The sequence below is a fragment of the Scomber scombrus genome, chromosome 6, assembly GCF_963691925.1.
Source record: "Scomber scombrus chromosome 6, fScoSco1.1, whole genome shotgun sequence".
Classification (NCBI taxonomy): Eukaryota; Metazoa; Chordata; class Actinopteri; order Scombriformes; family Scombridae; genus Scomber; species Scomber scombrus.
In genome coordinates this window covers 24397826-24419808 of record NC_084975.1, presented here as the reverse complement: position 1 = coordinate 24419808, position 21983 = coordinate 24397826, and the positions used below count along the sequence as shown (strand labels likewise).

Genomic DNA, 21983 nt, shown 5'->3' with positions numbered 1-21983 from the left:
TAATGCAATCCAACAGCTGTGCCATAAATTCTTCTTTTACAAAGCTTATCCATTTTCATTTTTTGCTGACATTATCGGAAAGGTTCAACTTCATGTTTATTATTGAGGTGGTAGTGGGTGTCGGTGGTGCACTGGAGTGCAATATATCCATTAACTAAGGGGGCAACATATTAGGAGCAGTTTTCAATATGATTTTTGTAAAGTAACAGTATTCAGAATCACTGATGCATTAATGGGGTAAGTGTTGAGCTAATATTAGCTTCCTTACACACCACTGGGTTTAATATCCTATAAAGATAGATCGTAATTTGCAATAGGATCATTTGTTTTACATGTAAAATGTGTTGTGCAGATAAATCAATAATGCGATTAATTAATCAGCATTAATCATCGATCAGGAAAAAATGAATTGCCAACTATTTTGGTAATAGATTAATGGTCATTTATCAAGTAAAATAGCAAAGACTCATTATATTCAGCATCTACAATATGAGGATTTGCAACTTTCTCTATTTTACATATCTGTAAATTGAATATTTTTGGGTTTAGGACAGCTTATTCAAGATGAATAAAAGGGAAAAAGTGATGAATATGTGTCACATTTCGGTGATAGCTCATGAACCAAACGATTGATTAATTAATCAAAACTATTGAGAAATCAATAAATTTGAATCTGTAATCCAACAACAGCTATCAATTAAATTTAGGGGAGTCAAAAAATTCATTTCTCTCTGAAATGCAGTGAATTAAATAGCAACATATAATGTGCAAATTCTGCAAAACTGTCGACATGAGTAAATGTATTTGGATACTTTCCATCACTGGCTCTCTTAAACCTCTGTGACAGATTAGTTTTTAAAGCAGCAACAAACTGTGGGCTGAGTGACACATTTTAATTCATCAATTTGTAAAATCTTAATGAAAACTCGGCTTCGGAGTCAGTAAACACTGACATAAGGTGAGGAGAGGAGGAACCCATCTGGCCCTGTCACTTCAACCAAACCCCACCTGCCGTCCATACCCCTTCTTTATACAAACGGTGGTCTGATGGCCTTTTATTTGAGACACTCTCCTGTGCAAGTTTATTGACTGCATTATTAGGCACAGGCCAGAGATTAAGAGCTCTCAGGGCGTAATTGGGTGCATCCTCTGCCAGTTTTTGATGCAAGGTGATGTGGTTGCTGTGCAGTTACTCCCTAAATTAGATGAAGAAATGAGATGTAGATTATTTTACCACTCTGTATTCAGACTGTCTTACATCACACATAGGCGGCCCTGTAAGTGGAGAGGGAACAATTTGTCCGTGACCTTGACTTAGTCCTAGAAAAAGACAGTCAGAAGGCAATTTAAAACAATTTCTTCAATTATTTTTCTTCTTCTACGAGGAGCAAATTTCCAATTTGTGATGGAACGTCTTGTTATATGAAGCTGGTAGACTAAAGCGTGGGATATTATAAAAATAAATGGAATAAGCCATGAGGGGGTCCATGACAGTTATTAAAACTAAAGCACCAAGCCAGCATGTCCACACTGCTATTTGGTAGAAATGGTCGGGATAGAAGTTGTGTAATTAATGTATTGTATTTAAATGTAAATCATCAGAGAGCCACCTGAATGACCTGCAATTTGTGCAATGTATCCACACAGTCTGTGAGGTTTGTATCACACTTCACAGCCTTTCAGTGGCTCTCGACGTGCTGGAGTAATAAATATGCAGGTTCTCTTTTACAAGCTGGCAAAATAGAAGGCTAATATTCCATTCAATCATTTGCTTCTCTGATATTGCAGATTACAGTTCAATAGGATATGAGTAGAGCTGCACTGTAGATGCAAATGCTGTGAGCCTTTCGCAATACAGCAACTAACAGTTTGCCTGCGCTCTGTCAATAGAGCTGGGAAGGTCATTTGCTCAAAGCATCCTGCAGTGATTTCCATTTGATTATATTTTGTTTTGCGCCGCGCTCCGTGTTATTTGCTCACTATCGAGAATCTTTTGCCATTTGTTATAAGAATTCTCTGCAGACTAATTTGACCAAAGTCTACTCCTAGATTTCCCCCCTCCTGTGTTCCCAGCATCATTGTGCCTGTCACTGATGCATCTGTCTCCACTGGTATCTATAAATACCCCCCCCCCCCTTCTCTCCCCTTCAAAAACCTGATTCCCATTGATTTAGTGACCTATATACACATCACCACTATCCCCTTACTTCCTCCAGCTCTCTGCTCCTCTTATCGATGGTCCTTTACTGTCTCCACCTCTTGATTCCTCTTCCCTCCGTCAGTTTCTCCCTTTAAGCCCAACTTAGACTACCTTTCCCCCACCTTCGCTGCTCCTCATGCTCGAAAGCATGAAAGGCTAATAATAGTTCACGTTGTGGAAGCTTAAGTCACGGCACATGAAAGGGATCTGAACGAGCATAAGAACAGTGGCTGGTGCTCAATTCTATATTTCAAAGTCATGTCGTTGTGGTAAACTGAGCCTTTAGCTAATCTCTTATGTTTGTGGGCGTGTGTGTGTGCGCGTGTGTGTGCGGGCGTGTGTGTAAACACTGGAGTAGATAGTCTGATGAAAGGAGTCTCTCAAAGAGACACAAAATTCAATATGAAATCTGACTCTGGCTGGAATAAAAAAGTCTGGATAAAAAAGACACAAACATATAGAAAGATCGCTCTGTGTGTGTGTGTGTGTGTGTGTGTCTGTGTGTGTGTGCAGGGTTATATGAAGGTGCTATGATGTAATTACACTGCAGGATGCTGCAAAATAGCACCCTGGAAAGGACTGCTCTGAACAGTAATGTTGAATTCATAGCAAACAGCTGAGGATTAATAATGAATAAACGTGTCCTAACATCAATCCTGCTGAAACATGCAGGAATCGACCTTTAACATTAGATGCAAATCCACAAGAAAACACATTTCCATATTCTTATCATGCAAGTTATAACATGCAGAAACACCTGTTATCGAGTGGAACCACAAATATCTCAGGCTGTAAAGGCATTTCTGTGTAAGCTGCATCACAGCTGGGAGAGATAGAAACTAGCATGACTGAGAATAAGATAGCTAGATGGAGAGTGAGATCGGAGCAGGTGATTTACTGCCACACCACCCAAGCTTAGCATACACCTGTAGTGTACAGCCCTGCTGACATACTCCTACTACAGCAGGGCTACAGCTCTCCTGCGACCCCACACTGACACCTGGTGGCTCCATGAAGGCAGAAAATCATCACATCACATCGCAACAGCAACAGTCTCAGCTGTTCTTGTGCCCCGAGGAGCCACGATGTCATCCTCTCTCTCTTCAAAACATGGCCCTGCACTGTTTCGGTCTCGCAGCAATATTACAGATAAAAACTGTGGCGTCAGTGCTTTTGTTTTCTGTCAGACGACTACTGAACCAAAGCAGGTACAGTGATGAGTGTAAAAAACAAAACAGAAGTGTAACCCCAGTGAGTTCAGGACAGTCAGTTTATTGAACAGCAAATTGTGACAGGGAACACAATATTTTATTAGTTTTTTTTTTCATTGCATTGTAAATAATGTCTCGGACAACTGTGTCATTCACCGCACATTCACAGAGACATTATAGATGGACAGTGGGGTGGGGGGGTCATTGTTTTAAAGTGCTATAATGCACGGTTCCTCTTGGAGGAAGAGAACAGAGCTCAGACCCCAGAAGGCCTCTAAAGTCCCCGGTTGCATTATTCATATATTGTCTGATATTGTGATTGACAGGTTGTGTTTTTTTCTAGTGTGTGGCTTCTACTTATTGCATATCAGTGAGCTGGTTCATGAATTTTTCAGTGAATGTGTGAAGCACAAATCTTTAGATTAAAATGTAATAAAGTCTTTACTATAATTATAATACATCTTATAATATCTAAGTTACATTCTTATATTTGATTCATTTATAATATGTAGACGATATACATTATGTGGATCACTGCTGATAGTGGGTCTCTTATAATGACCTAACGTCTCAGCCCAATGAATCAAGTTTTACAGACATCCAAGTTTCCTGCACGACTAAAATTTCGATCAACATCTCCACTAAAATACATTTCAGACTTCAATCCACGTTTTTCAATGTCAAGATTCACATCCAAGGACTTTGTCTGAGCATATTCAACGTGATGTCTTGTGCCTAATAATCCTTTGTGCTTTCTTTGATTGTATACACTCTAACTCATACATTTGGTGTTTTAGAGCTCCTCTGCATTAACCTGCACCCCGGCGATGGTGGCGGGGGGGAGAGGATGGCAGAGGAGTGTGAGGGAAAGAAGGAAAGAGGGGAAGAAAGCATGGGACTGACAATTAAAGAGAAAAATACCGCAGTGTCACGCTAACAACTCCACAACAACTACAGCACTAAAGAGTCAGACACACAAACGCATACAGAACCAAATGCACGAGATCAGTGAAAATTCACAGCTGAGTAAAGCTAAACGAGTTGTACAACATTTTTTCAAGAATCAACCAAAAACAGAAAAAAAAACAATCTGAAAACAGGGAGCAGTGGGGGGGAAAGGGGAGGGAGGAAGGTTTAAAAATTATAACAATAATCTCAACAACACAAAAATAGGCATCGTGATCACAATAACAGCATATGTGAGATGAACTGGCAATAGGAATGTCAATAAAACCACGACGGTAATTCATGTGGATGAGCTCACACGAGTGGGCGGGTCTGTTGCCGTTCTCCCGTGGCTCAGCTGCTATCTGTCATCATGGCCGGAGGTGCCAGTCGATGTCTAGCAGCTCTGTCGTCCCTCCCTGACCTATGGCTTTCAGTTAAGTTAGTTACATTGATAATGCTGAGATGCGCTAGCACACGACTCAGTTGGTACAGCCTCGGTCATTAGTGCCGCCACTGTTACATTGGAGCTACCTCATGAAAGAAGCACCGTTCAAAAATACAGATGTTAAATTTAGAGTCTGAAGTCCGCAGGTCACTACTGGCCTTGTCCAGTGTTCATACAATTTCCAGAACTGTTTAAGTAGTGCCAATGATCATTAACTTAGAGCTAACTACATTTCTATCATCATTAAATGATGTTTCATTTGGTCCATGTTGATAAAACAGTAGGAAACGGGACAATAGGCCGACCCACAGACTTCACCAGGAGCTCAGGAGAAATGGCACCTCCAAGCAACCATCTAGATCTACTCTAGTGTTCCCCTTTGCATACAGTAAAAAAAAAAAACCCTCATCAATATGCTGCATTTAAGTTCCAATGATGCTTGCTGCATTAAAACATGTTCCTTCAGTTGATATGTCCACATCATCATAACATAAAATCACCACAATATGGATTGAGGGGAGGGGAGCTGGAGAGGTAGGTGTGCAAATAAGCCATCATGTACAAAACGAACGATAAATCCTAAAACATAAAGTTCATATTATCTGCATATGTACAATATAGTTAAGGTGGACACTTTGACACAGAAAAAGAACACACACAAATACATAGTGCTATACTGCCTATTGAAAGGAATATAGATAAATAGTTCTCACTCCCACAAAATGATAATACATTTAAAAGTTGCATCGCATAACTACAGTGCAACAGTACAAGTGACGACCTGCTTCGAACAGTGGGAGCAAGGAAGGAATGTGATTGGATAATACACACAAAGTCACCTTGATCTCCGGCAAGATAAGCCAATGGCAGGGCTTCAGTGAGGTGATGCATAAAAAGAGATACAACAGGACTGCTTTTTTTTTTCTTACGAGCAGCTTAAAGCAAATAAAACCTCAAAAGCTAACAAGTGAGAGATGTTTGGTTAAAAGAAAAAAAATCATAAAACACTGAAAATACATTGGTTTGATTTTCAGATAAAGACTTTTCCCCCCCCATTAGCTCTTTGGGTCCTGCCGCTGAATTCAAGTTCAGACACATTTCATGAATTTAAATAGAGACTCAACTCTTCTGTAAACAATTATATGTGGATGTAAAGGGAAATGAACTGTTTCAGCGAAGGTATTACTGGCTCCACAATGGGTTGACTGTATGTTTGAGGCCTCAGCGGGTTTATGTCTGACCATTTGACGACATAATTACTGAATGTCTGCTAATAATTCGGCTTTCTTTTACAATTACTTTCAAATCATACAGTCTTCAATGCTTTCAACTGAATCCACAATGAATTAGCAGTGGCAGAATTCATTGTGCTCCTGCTCTGCTCTCTGTGGACTGAAATGTTTAAAGCATACTGTACTTCTGGCCACAATCAAATCAGTGATGTCACAGCAGGTGTTTTCCATTGTCCGTCAAAGCTTAAAACCCCCTGCTGTGACATCACTGATTGGGGTGTGGTCAGAAAATAGGACCTGCTTGAGCTTTTTTATGATTCTGATTAGAGTTTTATGTTTATATGTAGTTTGGTACATAAAGCCCGAATGTTTTAAACCGTCACTTGAGTCTTATGTGGAGCACAGCTATCTTTCACTCAGTCAAACCATTGTGGTAGCGCTAAATATCAGATGGAACCTGATCTACTTAAAAAGCCAAGGCAATCAAAGTATGCTCGGAGCTGAATGGCTGAGTCATTATAACTACTTACAGGAAGGGATGTAGCTTCCCAGGAAAGATCGTAAAGTGTGTGCTGGTCTCACATCAACACATTCCCTGCATCTTTGTCTGAAACAAGTGTGCTATCATTTAAGACATAAGCTCTGGGGAAAATCGTAAATATAAGTTTTAGTGAATGTGTTCTAAGTTATCTTATGTGGCTAAGTAAGGTATGTGCATTTAAAGTAGGTAGTTGCAGTTTATAATTTTCAATGGACCACTATTGGTCTTCTCAGTCATTCAGAGGCTAATGCTATTTAAAATAATTAGGTACTGTAGAGCTTGCAGAACTGCAGCGACCTGCAGCGGCTGTGCGTCTACTTTGAAATTTCAACAATCATCTTCAAAAATGCAATAACATGTTGTTAAATCGTAAAGCAATATTCCTTCAAAACTTGAGCTGATATTTGTGGCTTCATATCCAGAGAGCTGAGCTGAGCCTACCTACTGGAATTTGTGTGTGCCACCACAGGCAGCTTGGCAAAACAAAGGCTCCCTCCTAAACTACTTCAACATTCAACACAACAACAAATTTGAAAAACAAAAATGTACTGATTGGTCACGCCCTGACCCAAAATACGATCAAAAACTTCTTTTCAGAATGAGATGAGTCCTCACGTAGATGCAGTGATGCATTATGGGAGGGAAAGGCAGAAAAAGGAGGTGCTTTTTAGTTGTCTTTTTTAGGCAAGAAGCTGAGGATAAATTCACCCACACCCAGGAAGTAGATCACCTGGGCGATGCCAAACAGAGGCGCAATGACCAAGGCTCGACAGTAGGCTCCCTTCAGAAAGGCTGATGGACCCTCATTACGCAAGATTTTCCTGGAGAGCAAAAAAACAACAACATCTCATTATATAAACTGAAACAGTAGATGGTGCCAGTAGATATTGTGGCAGACTACACACACTAGCAGTAACGACATAATGAGGTCACCTGATACAGTCAGTCACTCCGCTGTACGTGTCTTCTGTGCTCCCTCGATTCAGGGACTGCAGTCGAGTCTTTATCACTGCAACACACAGAGCTCAGGTGAATACATAACATCAGTGACTACCTGTGAGCTCATTGCTTTAACAATGCTCACGCTGCCGCTGCTCACCATCGACAGGGTTGACAGCAACAGCCGCTGTGCTTCCTGCAAGGCAGCCTGATATGAACGACACATAGAAAGGAGCGGGCCCGTCTACACCTCGTTTACCCAGGTTATTCAGGTTGGCAAAAAGCGGGAAATAGATGATGGAGAACGGAACATCCCTGTGCAAAGAGAGAAATAAAGCAGATGATCACAGCGAGGTTTATTTCAGTTATTTGCTAAAATTACCCACCTAACTATTTTCCAGATGTTTTTTACCTGAGCAACGTGGCACCGAGGCCTTTATATAGCCCAGCGATGCCCTTTTCTCTCAGTAATTCTCTGGTGAGCTGGATGGCTGTTTGGGGCTTGGCCTCCACAGTGCCTGCTGCCACCGTCTCTGGCATCAGCTTCCTCTGAGCCGCTGTGGAGCAAAAGCAATATATAAACAGCTAAATTAAAGCTACATGAAAACCGTAACAAGGATTACACAATGCTAAGAAGAGTTACATGGGTAGACATTTTGAATTCATAACATTAAGAAGAAAGCAGGATGAAGCTGTTGTAATATCCAAAACGACCACATGAGGTCCCTATTTTACCAGTTTATCACCATACACTTCAATATGTGCTGAGCCACCATCTGCTTTTTAATTCCTCTTACCAATGCGTCCAGCGTCTTGGAGCTGGATTTTCAACATCTCCATAGGAGTTGTGACAATAACCTACAACAAAACACAGTACAGTAGTTCAATAGTATTGCCTGTTTAATTACATATGTTGAATTTTCCTCTCTGAATAAATGGAATTTGACAGTCAGAGTTCAGGATTGATTAGAGTAGACATGAAGATTTGAGTGTGTCAGGCAGAAATGTGTGTCCAGTGTGAATCTACTGGCAGCCATTAGCTAAATGTCAACTCTTGTTTTCCTCTGTAATCCGAGCAGTAGTAACTAGTTAACTGGATTAAGGGTGAGATGGTCATACTCTCAGCCGCAATCTTAATCCAAGGTCTGCTACACTTAATCTAATCACGTTCCTTGGGCTTGAAGCCTTTGGCCTCATTGACAACAGGCATTTCCCTCTGACTCACTCACTCAGTGCATACATGACCGGGCACTCTCACAACCTCTTATCAATCGCTCAAATCTAGCTGCTGCTGTGTATCATCCGCTAACAGAACAACATTTAAGTAATTAGAAAACCATTCATGAAAATGGAACGGTGCAGGTCATATTCAGATCACAGATAACAGGGACAAAGTGCCAGCGTGTTTCTGCGACTAACAGCTCTCATTTAAATACGGTCGTGGCTAATTCTGGCTGCAGGCGGAGACAAATGAGACAGCGGCTGAGGCCCAGTGGTTCGTACGTGAGCTGACATAAGTGGTGCTAAAGGTAGCAGTTCCAGATGGAGAACGGGAGGATGCAATTAAGGCAGGACCACACTTACTCACCTGGCATGTACCTGCCCCGCACCCAGCCATCATCTCTTTGATCAAAGTGAGTTTTCTATAAAGAAAAAACAAACAAAACATAGATAAATTAAAACAAGATCAGATTAAAGTATGCAGACCGGCAGTGTGAGAAGCAGACATCTTTATTTCTGCAGTCTTTGAAAAGAGTTGTCACCACCTGCGCTGGTGATGGTGATCTTTGTCTTTCATATCAACACGTCAGGCACAAGGGCAGATTAATAATTCACAAGTAGCTCGGCCAGACGAGTCAATCATTCATTCAGCCTGTGCATGTTTGTCACCATAGAGATGGAGATAGATGCCCCAGAAACATTCAAGTTTATCTAGGCAGACAGCACTCACGGGGGACAGCGGACGCTCGCCTTCAGCAACACTCAGATGACGTTTGCTAATGTCTGACATGTGAAATACCATAAGGTGCTAATTTTATTTTGTAACTTGATTGGACTTCTGCTGACGAGCCTATAAGTAACTCTGTATCCTCTAGTCAGACAGTTAACAAACCACTGTGAAATACTTGGTGCCCCGGAGGAGATGACAGAACGGTGGAAGATTAACTGGAGCCTTGGTGAGAATACAGAAGGCTAATGTGTCAGGTTACATGTTAGTAAACAAGCCGGTTAATCACAGTGTGAATGAGGGGTGCTGCATGTTCGTCATTCAGCCTGTCAGCAAATTCATGCCTCACCCATCCTTGGAGAGGTGATGCCTGAAGAAGTCGTTGGCAGCCAATTTGATGGCTTTCTCTGGCGTGACTAGCGTTAAGTTCACCGCCGCTCCTGGAGGATAAAAAAAGGACAAAGAGCAAGAAAGAGAGAGGCACAAAGGAGAAAAAGAAAAGGGGGGGGAAAAAGGAGGGGTGGAGAGAAAGAATGAGGCGACTGTCCATGGAAGGTCCAGATAATTGCCCATACCAGTCAGACACAGATGCCTTTATTTGATGTCTGTAGCTACAAGACGAAAAGTCAAAATCCTAACCTACTGAACAGCTTTGATGCACTCATTATTATGTATACTTTTAAAGTTTAAAACTTACCTCTATACATCCCAAAATATCCCTCTGACCGGATGGTCTTAATAAGGCAGTCGGACCTGAAAAACAAAAACAAAAGATGTAGTGTGTTAGTGAAAAGAGTCTGATGACAAGCTGGGTGATGCTACTGATTAGTCAGAAGGTTTCTGTGAGTTAGAGACTGTTCATGTGTGACGCTGAAGTACTCAGTTTACACATACATGCTGGTGTAAAGGCGAGATCCATTTTGCTGGTTTTGCAAGCGAGTCTTGGCCAAGTCAATGGGAAACACACAGGTCACTCCAATAAGGCCAGCGATCCCACCATTGATCAATTTGGCAGGCAAACTGGACGAAGGTGATGATAAGAAAGAAAAATAAGAGACAAGACATATGACATAGAAATGTCAAAGTCTGCTGTAGATGTTAAAAACCATTGTAGTCGGTCCACCTTTAGCCTTACCTGATCTGCTTGTCAGCCATTTATCTCAAGCCCTGGCCGGTCAAAGTGTCAATCTGTCTGTTAGCTAGTACCTCGGATGATCCTCCTCTTTTGTTGTTTGTTACAGCCGTGCGTCGTAGTCCGAGTGGGATTATATGTGTTCTGATTATTATTCTTCTGCTTGACTCCTTGCACTTGTTGCCAGTTCAGGCTAGAGAATATCTGTAAGGAAAAAAGGAGAGGAACGTTCACATCAAACTCTTCAATCAAAGCATTTCAAAAGTTATAATGAAGCAATGTTGCCTTCACAAATATTACAGCATGGACTTGCTTTAAAAAGATCAAAGGTGTTAAATCACCTGATACAGATGGCAAATACTGCAAACACGAGTTATACCTCAGAAAACTCCATAATTAGTTTGTTAAAACTGCATCGGTAAGTCTATAATTGCTTTATCCTCTCAATTATACAATTAGTCCATAAAAGCCTGTCGTAGTTTACTGTCATCAAATGGCTTCTGGTAAATTGCATTCATTTAACGGATGCTTTCGCCCAAAGCAATTAAATAAAGATTAAAATTAAATTAGTGCATTAAAAACCAAAAGCTTGATGTCATCAAAAGACTGAAGTGTGACCCTCTCAAAAAAAACGTCTCAAACTGTGTTCAGGAGCCACATCATTTTATAGGAAGCACTAGTTTGAAGTGTGGAGCGTTTTCATTTTCAGGTTGTGATGAAAGATGAGCAGCGACTACAGTTCTGACTTCATCCCACCGTTGTGAAACCCACAAATGACAAACACAAGAACTGACTCCTAAAGGACCCCGAATACACACAGACCTCAGATACAAGTGGGGTGACAGCTTAACAGCATTAAGCCAAAATATTCCTACACAAAATAAACATTTTTTAAAAAATTACAAAAACAACTAGGAAAGCAGTTTGGGGCGATTTTGCAATTCACACCACTGCGATGTGCAAACTGTACAATTAAAACTGAGGCCTGTTGAAACAACTCACAAAACACCACAGATGAACACAGAAGAGTGACCACAACAACTTTAAAAGAGACTTTACCCCATATTATCAACCAACAATCCAAAACCCAAAGATATACAGTTTACTGTAACATGAGACTCAGAAAGGGAGGGGATCGGGACATTAGGAAGGATAGTGAGAGTCCTTCCACCATTCCACGACTCCTCTCATTTTTCAGTCAATACCTATCTTGATGCCTGAGACACAATTCAGAGACTGGGATAAAGTTATATCTGTGTTTATAAGGAATAATCAAATGTCAAAAGTTAAATTTGAAACATTACAGTTTGAGAAACATAAAGGTGGTTTGTCATTGCCAAACTTTAGTGAATATTTCCACGAAGCATGAATTATACCAGCAATTTACTGGACTATAAAGCAAAATGGAAAAGTCTTGAGCGATATGTGAAAGATTTGGAAATTTAAAGCCTCATTGGAGACAGAGAGGAAGCAAAAGGATTTACTTGAACAGGTCCTGTCGATACTGTCACTCAATTTATGTTAGAACTGCGGTTTAATCGAAAATATAGATTAGAGAGAAAGAGCTCAGACTACTTTGATGGAAAGCTCATGACAGACATTTTATCCTGGGTGCTCCTGATCAGAAGTTCAAACAATGAACTCCAAAATGGTAAAACAGTAATAAAATGTGGGAATGTGGTGAGTTTCAAGGCGCAGAATCAAAACTACACATTAAATAATCAGGACTTCTTCAGATATCTGTTATTAAGGGACTTTTACAACAGAGGAATAAAACACAATGTGGGTTTAGATGAAGATGGAATAATTAGAACCATAATTGGAGTTTACAAATAAAGAAATATAGAATAGTACTACTACTAGTAGTAGTAGTGGTAACAGTAGTAATAGTAGTAGTAGTGGTAGTAGTTGTAATTATAGTAGTAGTAGTAGTAGTTGTAATTATAGTAGTAGTAGTAGTAGTAGTTGTAGTAGTAGTAGTAGTAGTAGCAGCAGCAGTAGTAGTGGTAACAGTAGTAGTAGTAGTAGTAGTAGTAGTGGTAGTAGTAATTATAGTAGTAGTAGTAGTAGTAGTAGTAGTAGTGGTAGTGGTAACAGTAGTAGTGGTAACAGTAGTAGTAGTACAGTAGTAGTAGTAGTAGTAGTAGTAGTAGTAGTAGTAGTAGTGGTGGTAGTAGTAGTAGTAGTAGTGGTAACAGTAGTAGTAGTAGTAGTAGTAGTAGTAGTAGTGGTAACAGTAGTAGTAGTAGTAGTAGTAGTAGTAGTAGTAATAGTAATAGTGGTAGTAGTAGTAGTGGTAACAGTAGTAGTAGTAGTAGTAATAATAGTAATAGTAGTAGTAGTAGTAGTAATAATAGTAATAGTGGTATTCGTAGTAGTGGTAACAGTAGTAGTAGTAGTAGTAGTAGTAGTAGTAGTAGTAGTAATAGTAATAGTGGTAGTAGTAGTAGTGGTAACAGTAGTAGTAGTAGTAGTAATAATAGTAATAGTAGTAGTAGTAGTAGTAGTAATAATAGTAATAGTAGTAGTAGTAGTAGTAGTAGTAGTAGTAATAGTAGTAGTAGTAGTAGTAGTAGTAGTAGTAGTGGTAGTAGTAGTAGTGGTAACAGTAGTAGTAGTAGTAGTGGTAACAGTAGTAGTAGTAGTGGTAGTAGTAGTAGTAGTAATAATAGTAGTAGTAGTAGTAGTAGTAGTAGTAGTAATAGTGGTAGTAGTAGTAGTGGTAACAGTAGTAGTAGTAGTGGTAACAGTAGTAGTAGTAGTAGTAGTAGTAATAATAGTAATAGTGGTAGTAGTAGTAATAGTAGTAGTAGTAGTAATAATAGTAATAGTGGTAGTAGTAGTAGTATCTTTTTGACTAACTGTTTCAGCCCTACAGTTGATTATTTTCCTTAACCTCCCTTTGTCATCTAAAAGATCCATCAGGTGTAAAATACTGACACAGGAGACGTTGTGAACCTCTGTGTAGAATAATTAGTCAACATGACTGACAGCTCCCTCAGAATAGAGCCGTATCCGTCACTGCGGAGGGATTACCGTCAGTTAAAACAAATCTATCACAACTGGAACATCTGTGCATCACGCGTGTCCTTGAACACTGATGTTTAATGCATAAGCTCTTTCACTGTGAGACCGGAGTCACATTGCGGACTCTTTAGCCTCTCTCTCTGTGTACAGAAGCTACATAAAAATTCAAGCAAACAGCTGAAATAGATGCTCGCTATTTTTGGTACAGTGTGCCCTCAGTGTGAAAAAGATGCTTCCAATTTCCCCTTTTTACTCTCTCCACCCCCACCATCCACCAATCGCAACCTGCCTCTGTGCATGTGTGCAGTCCGCCTCCTTCTCGTCCTCCTTCTCCTCCTCACCGGCCCTCCCCCCATCATTTCCCTCAGTCACGAGTCACGACTCACAAACACTGAAAAAAGCTTTTCCTCACTCAGACCTTTGCTGACTTGCAGGTTTCTTTGTGAAGTGCATGTGCTTTAAGATCTCTCTCCCCCCCGTTTAGCCGCTATAACTAATTCCTGAGATTCTGCACAGCGTGCGTGGGGTGTTTAGTTTTTCTCTGATAGCTGCAGCGCGGCGTGAGTGCAGCTGTGCTCTGCTGTGTTTAGTTTGGATGGAGACTTGACTTGAGGCCTTGGCTGGCTGCTCCAGAGGTGGAGGGAGGAGGGAGGAGGAGGAGGGAGGGGGGTTCAGAGCAGGTCAGCGAGCCGCCTCTGGTCTCTGTAGGCTGGATGTTCTCCTCTCTGCTCCCCGGAGCATCGCACAGCAAACTTCACCCCCTCCTAAAACACTCATCAATCTCACCATTTTCTCAACAGCTTTTTCAGCTAACTGCACGCCACTTTTGTTTCCCAATTTCCTCTCAGCGACTTCCCCTCGAAACACACACACACGCGCTGTTAACTCCACGGTCAGCACTTATACCATAATTTACATTAAGTCTAAGAGGAAAATGTACAGGGTTTGTAAAGACCACTGCAGGCTTATATGAGTCACAGTGACATCTCTCCCTCCTTCTCTATGGCTGCCTGAGGCTTCGCTCGTCCACACCAGACAGCTGTGTCTGCAGCGGGAGGTTTATTTATTTGGACCTACTGGCCGTCATAGCCTGGCTGCGCTGTCCTGTCCTGTCACCACAATTGAGAGTCTGTGTGTGTGGAAACAACTGACCTCAGTGACAGCAGCACAGTGGCATCACTCACCCACTGAAAACCTCCAAGGAATTCATTTTTTTCTCATTCTTGTACAATAACGTAATTATGGACACCATCATGCCTACATAGGGACTTATCTTATGATACATGGACAAGACCTTGATAATTTCTTTTACCTCAGTATTGCCACACTTCACATTAGCAGCTAAGAGGCTATTCATGTCACATTGGCTAAGCGTGTTGTTGCCTCCATTCTTCACTGTACACATCCTGAGTTATTAAAGGTAAATAACTCTGTCCTGGCCCATAATGGAAGTCTGTGTTTTTACAGAAGTGTAGTGCCCACTCTCAAATCCCACCCCCCACAAATTATTTATGCTATCATATTATCATTATATCAGTGGTATAAAATGATCTTTAAATGATAATAATATTGTTTATCGCGATTATTTCTTTTTTTTAAAAAGATTTATTTTGGGGCATTTTCTGTCTTTTTTTGTAAGTGCAGTAGTAGCTTAGAGTCCAACAGGAAGCAGGGAGAGAGAGGGATGACCTGCAGTAAAGGTCCCTTGCTGGATTCATACCAGGGACACTGCAATTATGTAGCATGCACTTTAACCAATCGACTACCCAAGCTCCCCATTGTGATTATTTCTGAGACAATATATTGTCCAATAAAAGTAGTTATTATGGGATTGGTGTTTTGTCTCTCCAGATCTTCACCTAACTTTATAACTAAAATAAATAAAATTAATTAAATCTTTATAACATTCATTAGGGCTGGGTATCGGTACTTGATACCTTTTAAGGTATCGACCGAAATAAATCAATGCAAAGTAGTATCGAAATGTCTACTGTCAAACGATACCTGCAATCAATCCTTTCTGCACCCAGAGCTAGAAAATATGCCTATTTGTATGGACTTGCTCACAGCCAATCAACGCAAGCGTTCTTCGACTTAATGTGAAGCATTGATATCTGAACAAAAATTTCACAACAACCCATCAAGTAGTTGTTGAGTTATTTCAGTCTGGACCAAAATGGTGACTTAATGAACCAACAGACAACGAAGACAAAAACCGAAACAAAAAAACTTCTTTAACAATCTAGCCGACTCCGAGTGATATTAAACATCTCACACACACACACACACACACACACACACACACACACACACACACACACACACACACACACACACACACAGAGGTCATATTTTGAGTTCGTACCTCTGGAGCAGATAAGCCACTGATGAGTAAACAATAGACGAGGTGATTGTGTAACTCACAGAACCTTGAACTAAGTAACAACTTAACCCAGCGTCCCCTTTAAATGAGCCGTTGTTGATTAAAGAGCTACTCGGACCGCCGCAGATAACAGCTCAGCTCTAACCCTTGTTCATCAAGGCGAAGAATAAAGGTGATAAACGCTGCTTCACTGATGAGATTTATAGGATCTCGTCAGTAAAGCAGCAAACAATCTTACAAATGCTTCAAGTTTCCTAAATTGTTGTTTTTTTAAACTTAACAACCAATTTATATTTGAGATTATGGAGAAATGTTTAAAGTGAAATACTGATATAAAACGATCGTGTAATTCCACAAAGGAGCTGCAGAGGGTGTGTCAGCATGAAGATTTACCAACCATTTATGAATGACAGCACATTGTACATGCAGTGCAGTTATGAAACATAAAACACAAGGACAATAACCATAAATATAATATAAGATTAAGATAAGATTATTTCAGAGTTTTGTACTTCTCCTGAAAGACTGTAGATAAATACAATAAATATAAAGTTTATAATAACTTTTTTGGAATTTGTTTCAATGCGATTAAATAAGATTGAACATCTGCTGTGTGTTTTTAGAAAAATTTACATTTAATTTTTTTTGTGGATAATAATTTTAGCATTTGTAGCTACATATTTTAAAAAATATGTAAAGCCCTCTTGGACAGATTTTGTGGAGGTGTCAAATTAATGATTATGTAATGCTCTTGTTTTCCTGCCCCTTAATTTTAATTTTCTATAGACACGTATGTTGAACCGCCTCTTCTTTTATTTTAAATATTTATTTAAGTTCTCCTGGACTAACCTTTCATACTTTTTTTATTGCTCTTATGATGTGCACACTTAATCTCTCCCTCTCCCAAACTGTATGAGGTTCATAAATCTGACTTTGTTAAATGCTTGTATTACAATCTGCAGTCCAAAAATTTAAAAAAAATATTTTAAAAAGGACATTTTAAAGTTTGTTATAAGTGTAGTTATAGATAGAGAAACACATTTGAAATAAGACAGATGAGTGCATGAGGTTCACCTGATTAAAAAAGTATTTTTTTCTTTCTTATAATACAAAAAAGTTTGCATGTTAGAGAAGAATTGACAATACTGGATTAGTGCTGGTATAAAGAAGAGAGACAGAGAAGAAGAAGAAGAAAAAAAAGAAGAAGAAGAAGTGATGTGGTGACAAATAGTCTATTGATCTGCTCTCACAGAAAAGATAAGAGAGAGAGAGAGATAAACATAAACATGTTCAGTAAAGCCTGAAAACCTGAAGACAATCCACCTCAGTGTATTAACTATGTAAAACTCTATGCAAATACACATATCCCATTCATTCAAATCAACCAGAAGAAAATCTACCTCGGCTGCTGCTCTGCTTCCTCAAGCGTCTAACAAAGTGAAGTCCTTGCTGATTTGATGACAGTCAGTTTGGTGAATGATTGGAGGAAGTGAGTGGCGAATGACAAAACACAGAGAGCACTGTGTCAGCAATCAGCTCACGTGACAGCGGCCGGGTCAAAAAAGACAAGTAAAAAAGAAATGAAAATCACACGGCCCCGGCCACGGCTTTGTTAGCTTAGAGGAGCAGGCTCTGGTTACCAGTCCATTTGTCTCATATAAACTGGTTTGATTACCACACACTGCGGAATACTCTGAGCCATCTGAGGACTTTTTCACACAAGCTCTCGCAATCCGCTGTCAGATGTCGAGAATTTTTCTCTGAGCTGTGAGAGCGCAGAGGTCACATCTAATATAAAACTCAATCTGTTCACTGTTACACTCTTTCTGGGGCCATTGTTTTTATAATTAAGTATGAATTATTTAAATCTACTGCAAAGCTACAGTGTGATAGTACTGTATGACTTTACAGCAACAATTAGTCGATTAATCGATTAGTTGATCAACAGAAAATTGATTGGCACTGATTTTGCTGCTTTTTGAGCAAAAATGGTTAAAATGATCTGGTTCCAGCTTCCCCAAATGTGAATACTTTATAGTTTTCTGGGTTTCAGACTATGGTCAGACAAAACAACACATTTTTAATAGCTACAATTGGCTCTGGGAACTTAGAGTAGACATTTTTTTACATCTTACTGACATTTTACAATCTTACACTAATCGATTAATTGAGAAAAAAATCACAATATAAATCAATAATGAAAATAATTGTTAGTTGCAGCCCTACTGCCGGCAATTATACCTCAAAGTGTTGAGTTTTAACAGCTCTCATCTCTGACTTCACACTAAACTAGACAGCTGGTATAGTTATGATGTTTTTTTTCAGTGGTTTATAAGACGCGGTCTATTTTTGGACGCACTGCGGAAACAAGGGATGAATTTTTTTGGTGTCACAGATAAATCTGATTACTATTCCCTCTTCCCCACAGCATCGGGATTATAAACCTAATACCTACTCGTGAAAGCCCTCTCGCAATCTTCATTTACAGTCGGTGGAGTGCGAGTTATGATCCGGCCACGGCAATGCACGTCTACTGCAGGTGCAAACAAATTTCACGCTGCAGCCATTAAACCTGCACACAGTTCTGCATTATGTGATCAAATCTGCTCTAGATCAGAAACAAAACAAAGAGGGTTTCATGTTGAGTAAAATGTCCACCTCTGTGCTGAGAGGTGGTGTAGGATTTAGCCCCTCCTCTGCTCTGACACCACAGGTATCCCTGGTGGCCCGGTATCTTGAGTCAACTGGGGCTTTTCTCTTGTGGCTCATCTGTTTTGTATCCCTCTCAGCTTTCCTACAGCATTGATGGGGGAATAATAACACCACTGTGAACAGACTTCCCTTAGAAAGACATTAAAATGCAGCATTGAAGCGTCTGGTTACAGTTTGCAGATTACAGTGAGGTTTTGGACTGCCTTGAATGAGTGTAACTTTCACACAGCTAACATCGTCCCTCCAGCGCTGCTACACGTCATTTCCATTCTCTGCACACATATACTGCTGACCTTTGGGATTATAGCACACTTTCCGGGAATGCTATAAGCTTGTATTGCCGCATACACATCATATGAATACTGAAATGAATATTCAACGCAGTATTTTTACTGAATGAAAGTGAGGCAATGTTACAGGGTTACAGTCCAAAAAGGGACAACATTTCCATTGGAAAGCGCTGAATGTCACCCCATACCCTACACTCGAGAATGGCTCACCTCATCAATTATTTCAAGGCTGCGGGAATGGTTTTTTTATGCTGCCTGGTCTCATCGTAATCTAACCGGTATACTGGTGACTGTGAAAAAAAAGTTGTTTCTTTGAAAAGAGTGCATTTTTTTTTAAAGTTTGCGTGTTTGCCTGACATCTTACTCAACACTTAAATGTTTCCTTATGTGTGTCTGTATGGAGCCAGCAGAGATGTGGGGAGGATAATATATATATAATTGGCCTCAAGCAGGCAACCAACACAAGAATTATGACATTTAATCTTACATACATTAAAGGACGACTTCACAGTTTTTGAAGTTTTTCTTAAAACAACAGTCAGGTGACCAAATGAAAATTGAAATAGGTTTTTTTCATACTGACCATTAGAAGATTAATTCGTAATGCATTTACAACGTAAGAGATGGGGGCCAAAATCCACAAGTCTCCTTCTTCTGCACAAAAATGTATTTAAAGGTTCATCTGAAGGTAATATGACACTTCAGCCTCCAAAATTAGTCATACAAAGTAAATCTTAGTCCTTTTAGTGCCAAACCCCCTCTTTTTTGTTGCTATGCATGCACTGAGGAAACACAAAGAGTTGAATTGAACAGAGAGAGAATTTGATGCCAAAAAGACTGTAAATGTGACAGATATCACCATGATATGACTAACTCAGACTGCTGAAGCCCCATATAGGCTTCACATCAACTTTTAAATGCATTTTGGTCCCTGAGCACTTCTATTGAAACCACGTTTGAAGGGGGTCTTTTAACATCCAGTATGAACAGGAGGAATGATTACAGTGAGGTAAACCTGACTGTTGTTTTAAGACAGATTGGGGGGGAGAGTGTGAACCCATCCTTTAAAAAATACTAAACCTTCCTTTAAATCTTCCAATTACACTTTAACGCAGGTGAGTGCCTCCACTTGTTTCCTCTGCCAATGAAAAAGGAGGTGGGTACAGTTTAAATGGGTTTACCCTCCACCACCTCCATCCCAGCCCACACGATAATAACTACACCCTCCCTATATACTGAGCGGAAGCCGGCAGAAAGCGGCCGCGGTGGCCCCCTCTCAGCTCCGGGGAGGAAGAACACGGTTAAAACGTCGTGACATTTAAATAATAATAAAAATAAAATAATTAAATAATCACACACCTTCTAATCTAACCTTCTAATCTAACTGTATATAACCAACGTTACCTCCACCTGAGCTCGACTAGCTGGTTTATGTCGTATATATGTCTATGGTTTATGTTATGAGCATTATATGACGAGGCACGTTAACGACAGCAAGTATAACGGTTATTCAGTCGTGACTCGTATTGTTAAACCGTTGGGAATTTAAAACGGTGAGCAGCAAAAGGGCCTGCCGTTAACCGTTATAAACATTACATCTTTAGAACGACCGTTTTGGAAGAAGAAAAAAAAACGTCACATAACGGAAAAATATCTGCTGCCTCAAAAAAAAAACAAGCTCACGTTTCATGTCTCCATTTTTAGCATTTGTAACACCGCTTTCACGTTAATTCCCCAGGTGTATTATTATTTTATTACTATTATAGCGGCTCCACCTATTATCTGAAGCCAGATTCACAACATCCCCGGTATAAATACAAATATGTACGTACCACAGAGAGAGCGGCTTCCGTTATCTCATCCGGTGCGGCTGCAGTGTAAAATCAAAGCATGTATAGTGTCTCCGGCTGACAGACCGACAATAGCTAACCTACCGGTGTTACTAGCACTGAGGAGGAGGTAGAGGAGGTGGGAGTGAAGGCAGGCAGGCAGGGAGGAAGGAGGGGGGCAGCCAAGCTGGTAGGAGTCAGATAGAAAAAAAGGGAAAAAGGGATAAAAACAGGTCCCCTAGTGGCTTATAGTAGAAGTACTACGGGTAGATGTGTCATTGCAGCAGCTGCAGCAGAGTAGAAAGGTGTAGTGATGGTGGAGAGGTGGGGGAGGGTCTCCAGCGTCATCGTGACGACTCATCTAAACCCGATGACCTTGAATGCAACATGTTGTGCAGCTAGAGGCGAGTTAATGTGTTTGGGGTCCCAAAACATAAACAGCATGGACAACTGGTGAAGGATTTATGCCACTGATATTATCATCACTGTATTTAAAACAAGGATAAGGATGTACATTTTAAAATTATATAGAAAACATGTCCTGTCTTATTGCTAAGTTTACAGATATTGATAGTTGCTGTATAGAAACAATTTGTCACCTATTTTTTGACTGTGAAATATCCCCCAAATCTTGCAAATTTTGGACAGATCTAGAGTTTCACTGTTTGAAGCTGCTGTTTCTACCTTTTGACCCTCATCCTACCAACAAATTAAACATACAAGTATTATCAACTGGGGAGAATATAAGAATAAAGACTGCAAGTAACAATCATCATGGTAAAATGTTAACTTATTCCTTTTCAAAACATTATCAGTTATATAATTAATACCAATTACACAACTGGCAGTAGGACTGCAACTTATGTATCAAAAAAGGTTATTATTTTAGTTAATTATTTTGCATATTGTATTAAATGAAAATATAAAAATTATATAATATAATTATTAAGACATATAAAGACAAAAAGTACACCTCTGGGGTCTGCAGGTACCAGTAGGATTAGAGTTAATCTTCAAGATATTATTTGTTACTATCATAATCCAGATGATGCCCCTCTTGAATATTTGATTAATTTCATGTTTCTATAACCAAAGTCTTTTATTCACACTGATCTTTAATAAATCACCACTTAAGATCTCACCTTT

General features: G+C 39.9%; 1 protein-coding gene across 1 annotated transcript; it reads right to left on the bottom strand.

Annotated features, from left to right (window-relative positions):
* Positions 1 to 3456: 3456 nt before the first annotated feature.
* On the bottom strand, positions 3457 to 20995 carry slc25a22a (solute carrier family 25 member 22a). The gene is made up of 11 exons (XM_062420344.1): positions 20841 to 20995; positions 10600 to 10800; positions 10359 to 10484; positions 10162 to 10217; positions 9814 to 9904; positions 9105 to 9159; positions 8314 to 8374; positions 7929 to 8073; positions 7677 to 7831; positions 7511 to 7586; positions 3457 to 7398 (listed from the first exon to the last, which is right to left on the bottom strand). The coding sequence occupies exons 2-11, from the start codon at positions 10617 to 10619 to the stop codon at positions 7245 to 7247; spliced, it is 939 nt and encodes a 312-aa protein (XP_062276328.1). The 5' UTR covers positions 10620 to 10800; positions 20841 to 20995; the 3' UTR covers positions 3457 to 7244.
* Positions 20996 to 21983: the final 988 nt, after the last annotated feature.

What these genes read in the sequence shown, in the direction of transcription:
- slc25a22a (XM_062420344.1), bottom strand. Translation starts at nt 10,619, where the DNA reads ATGGCTGACAAGCAGATCAG. An exon ending in TCTCGCCTTTACACCAGCAT is followed by an intron (nt 10,218 to 10,358) that starts GTATGTGTAAAC and finishes TTTGTTTTTCAG; the next exon opens with GTCCGACTGCCTTATTAAGA. An exon ending in CATCACCTCTCCAAGGATGG is followed by an intron (nt 9,160 to 9,813) that starts GTGAGGCATGAA and finishes TTTTCTTTATAG; the next exon opens with AAAACTCACTTTGATCAAAG.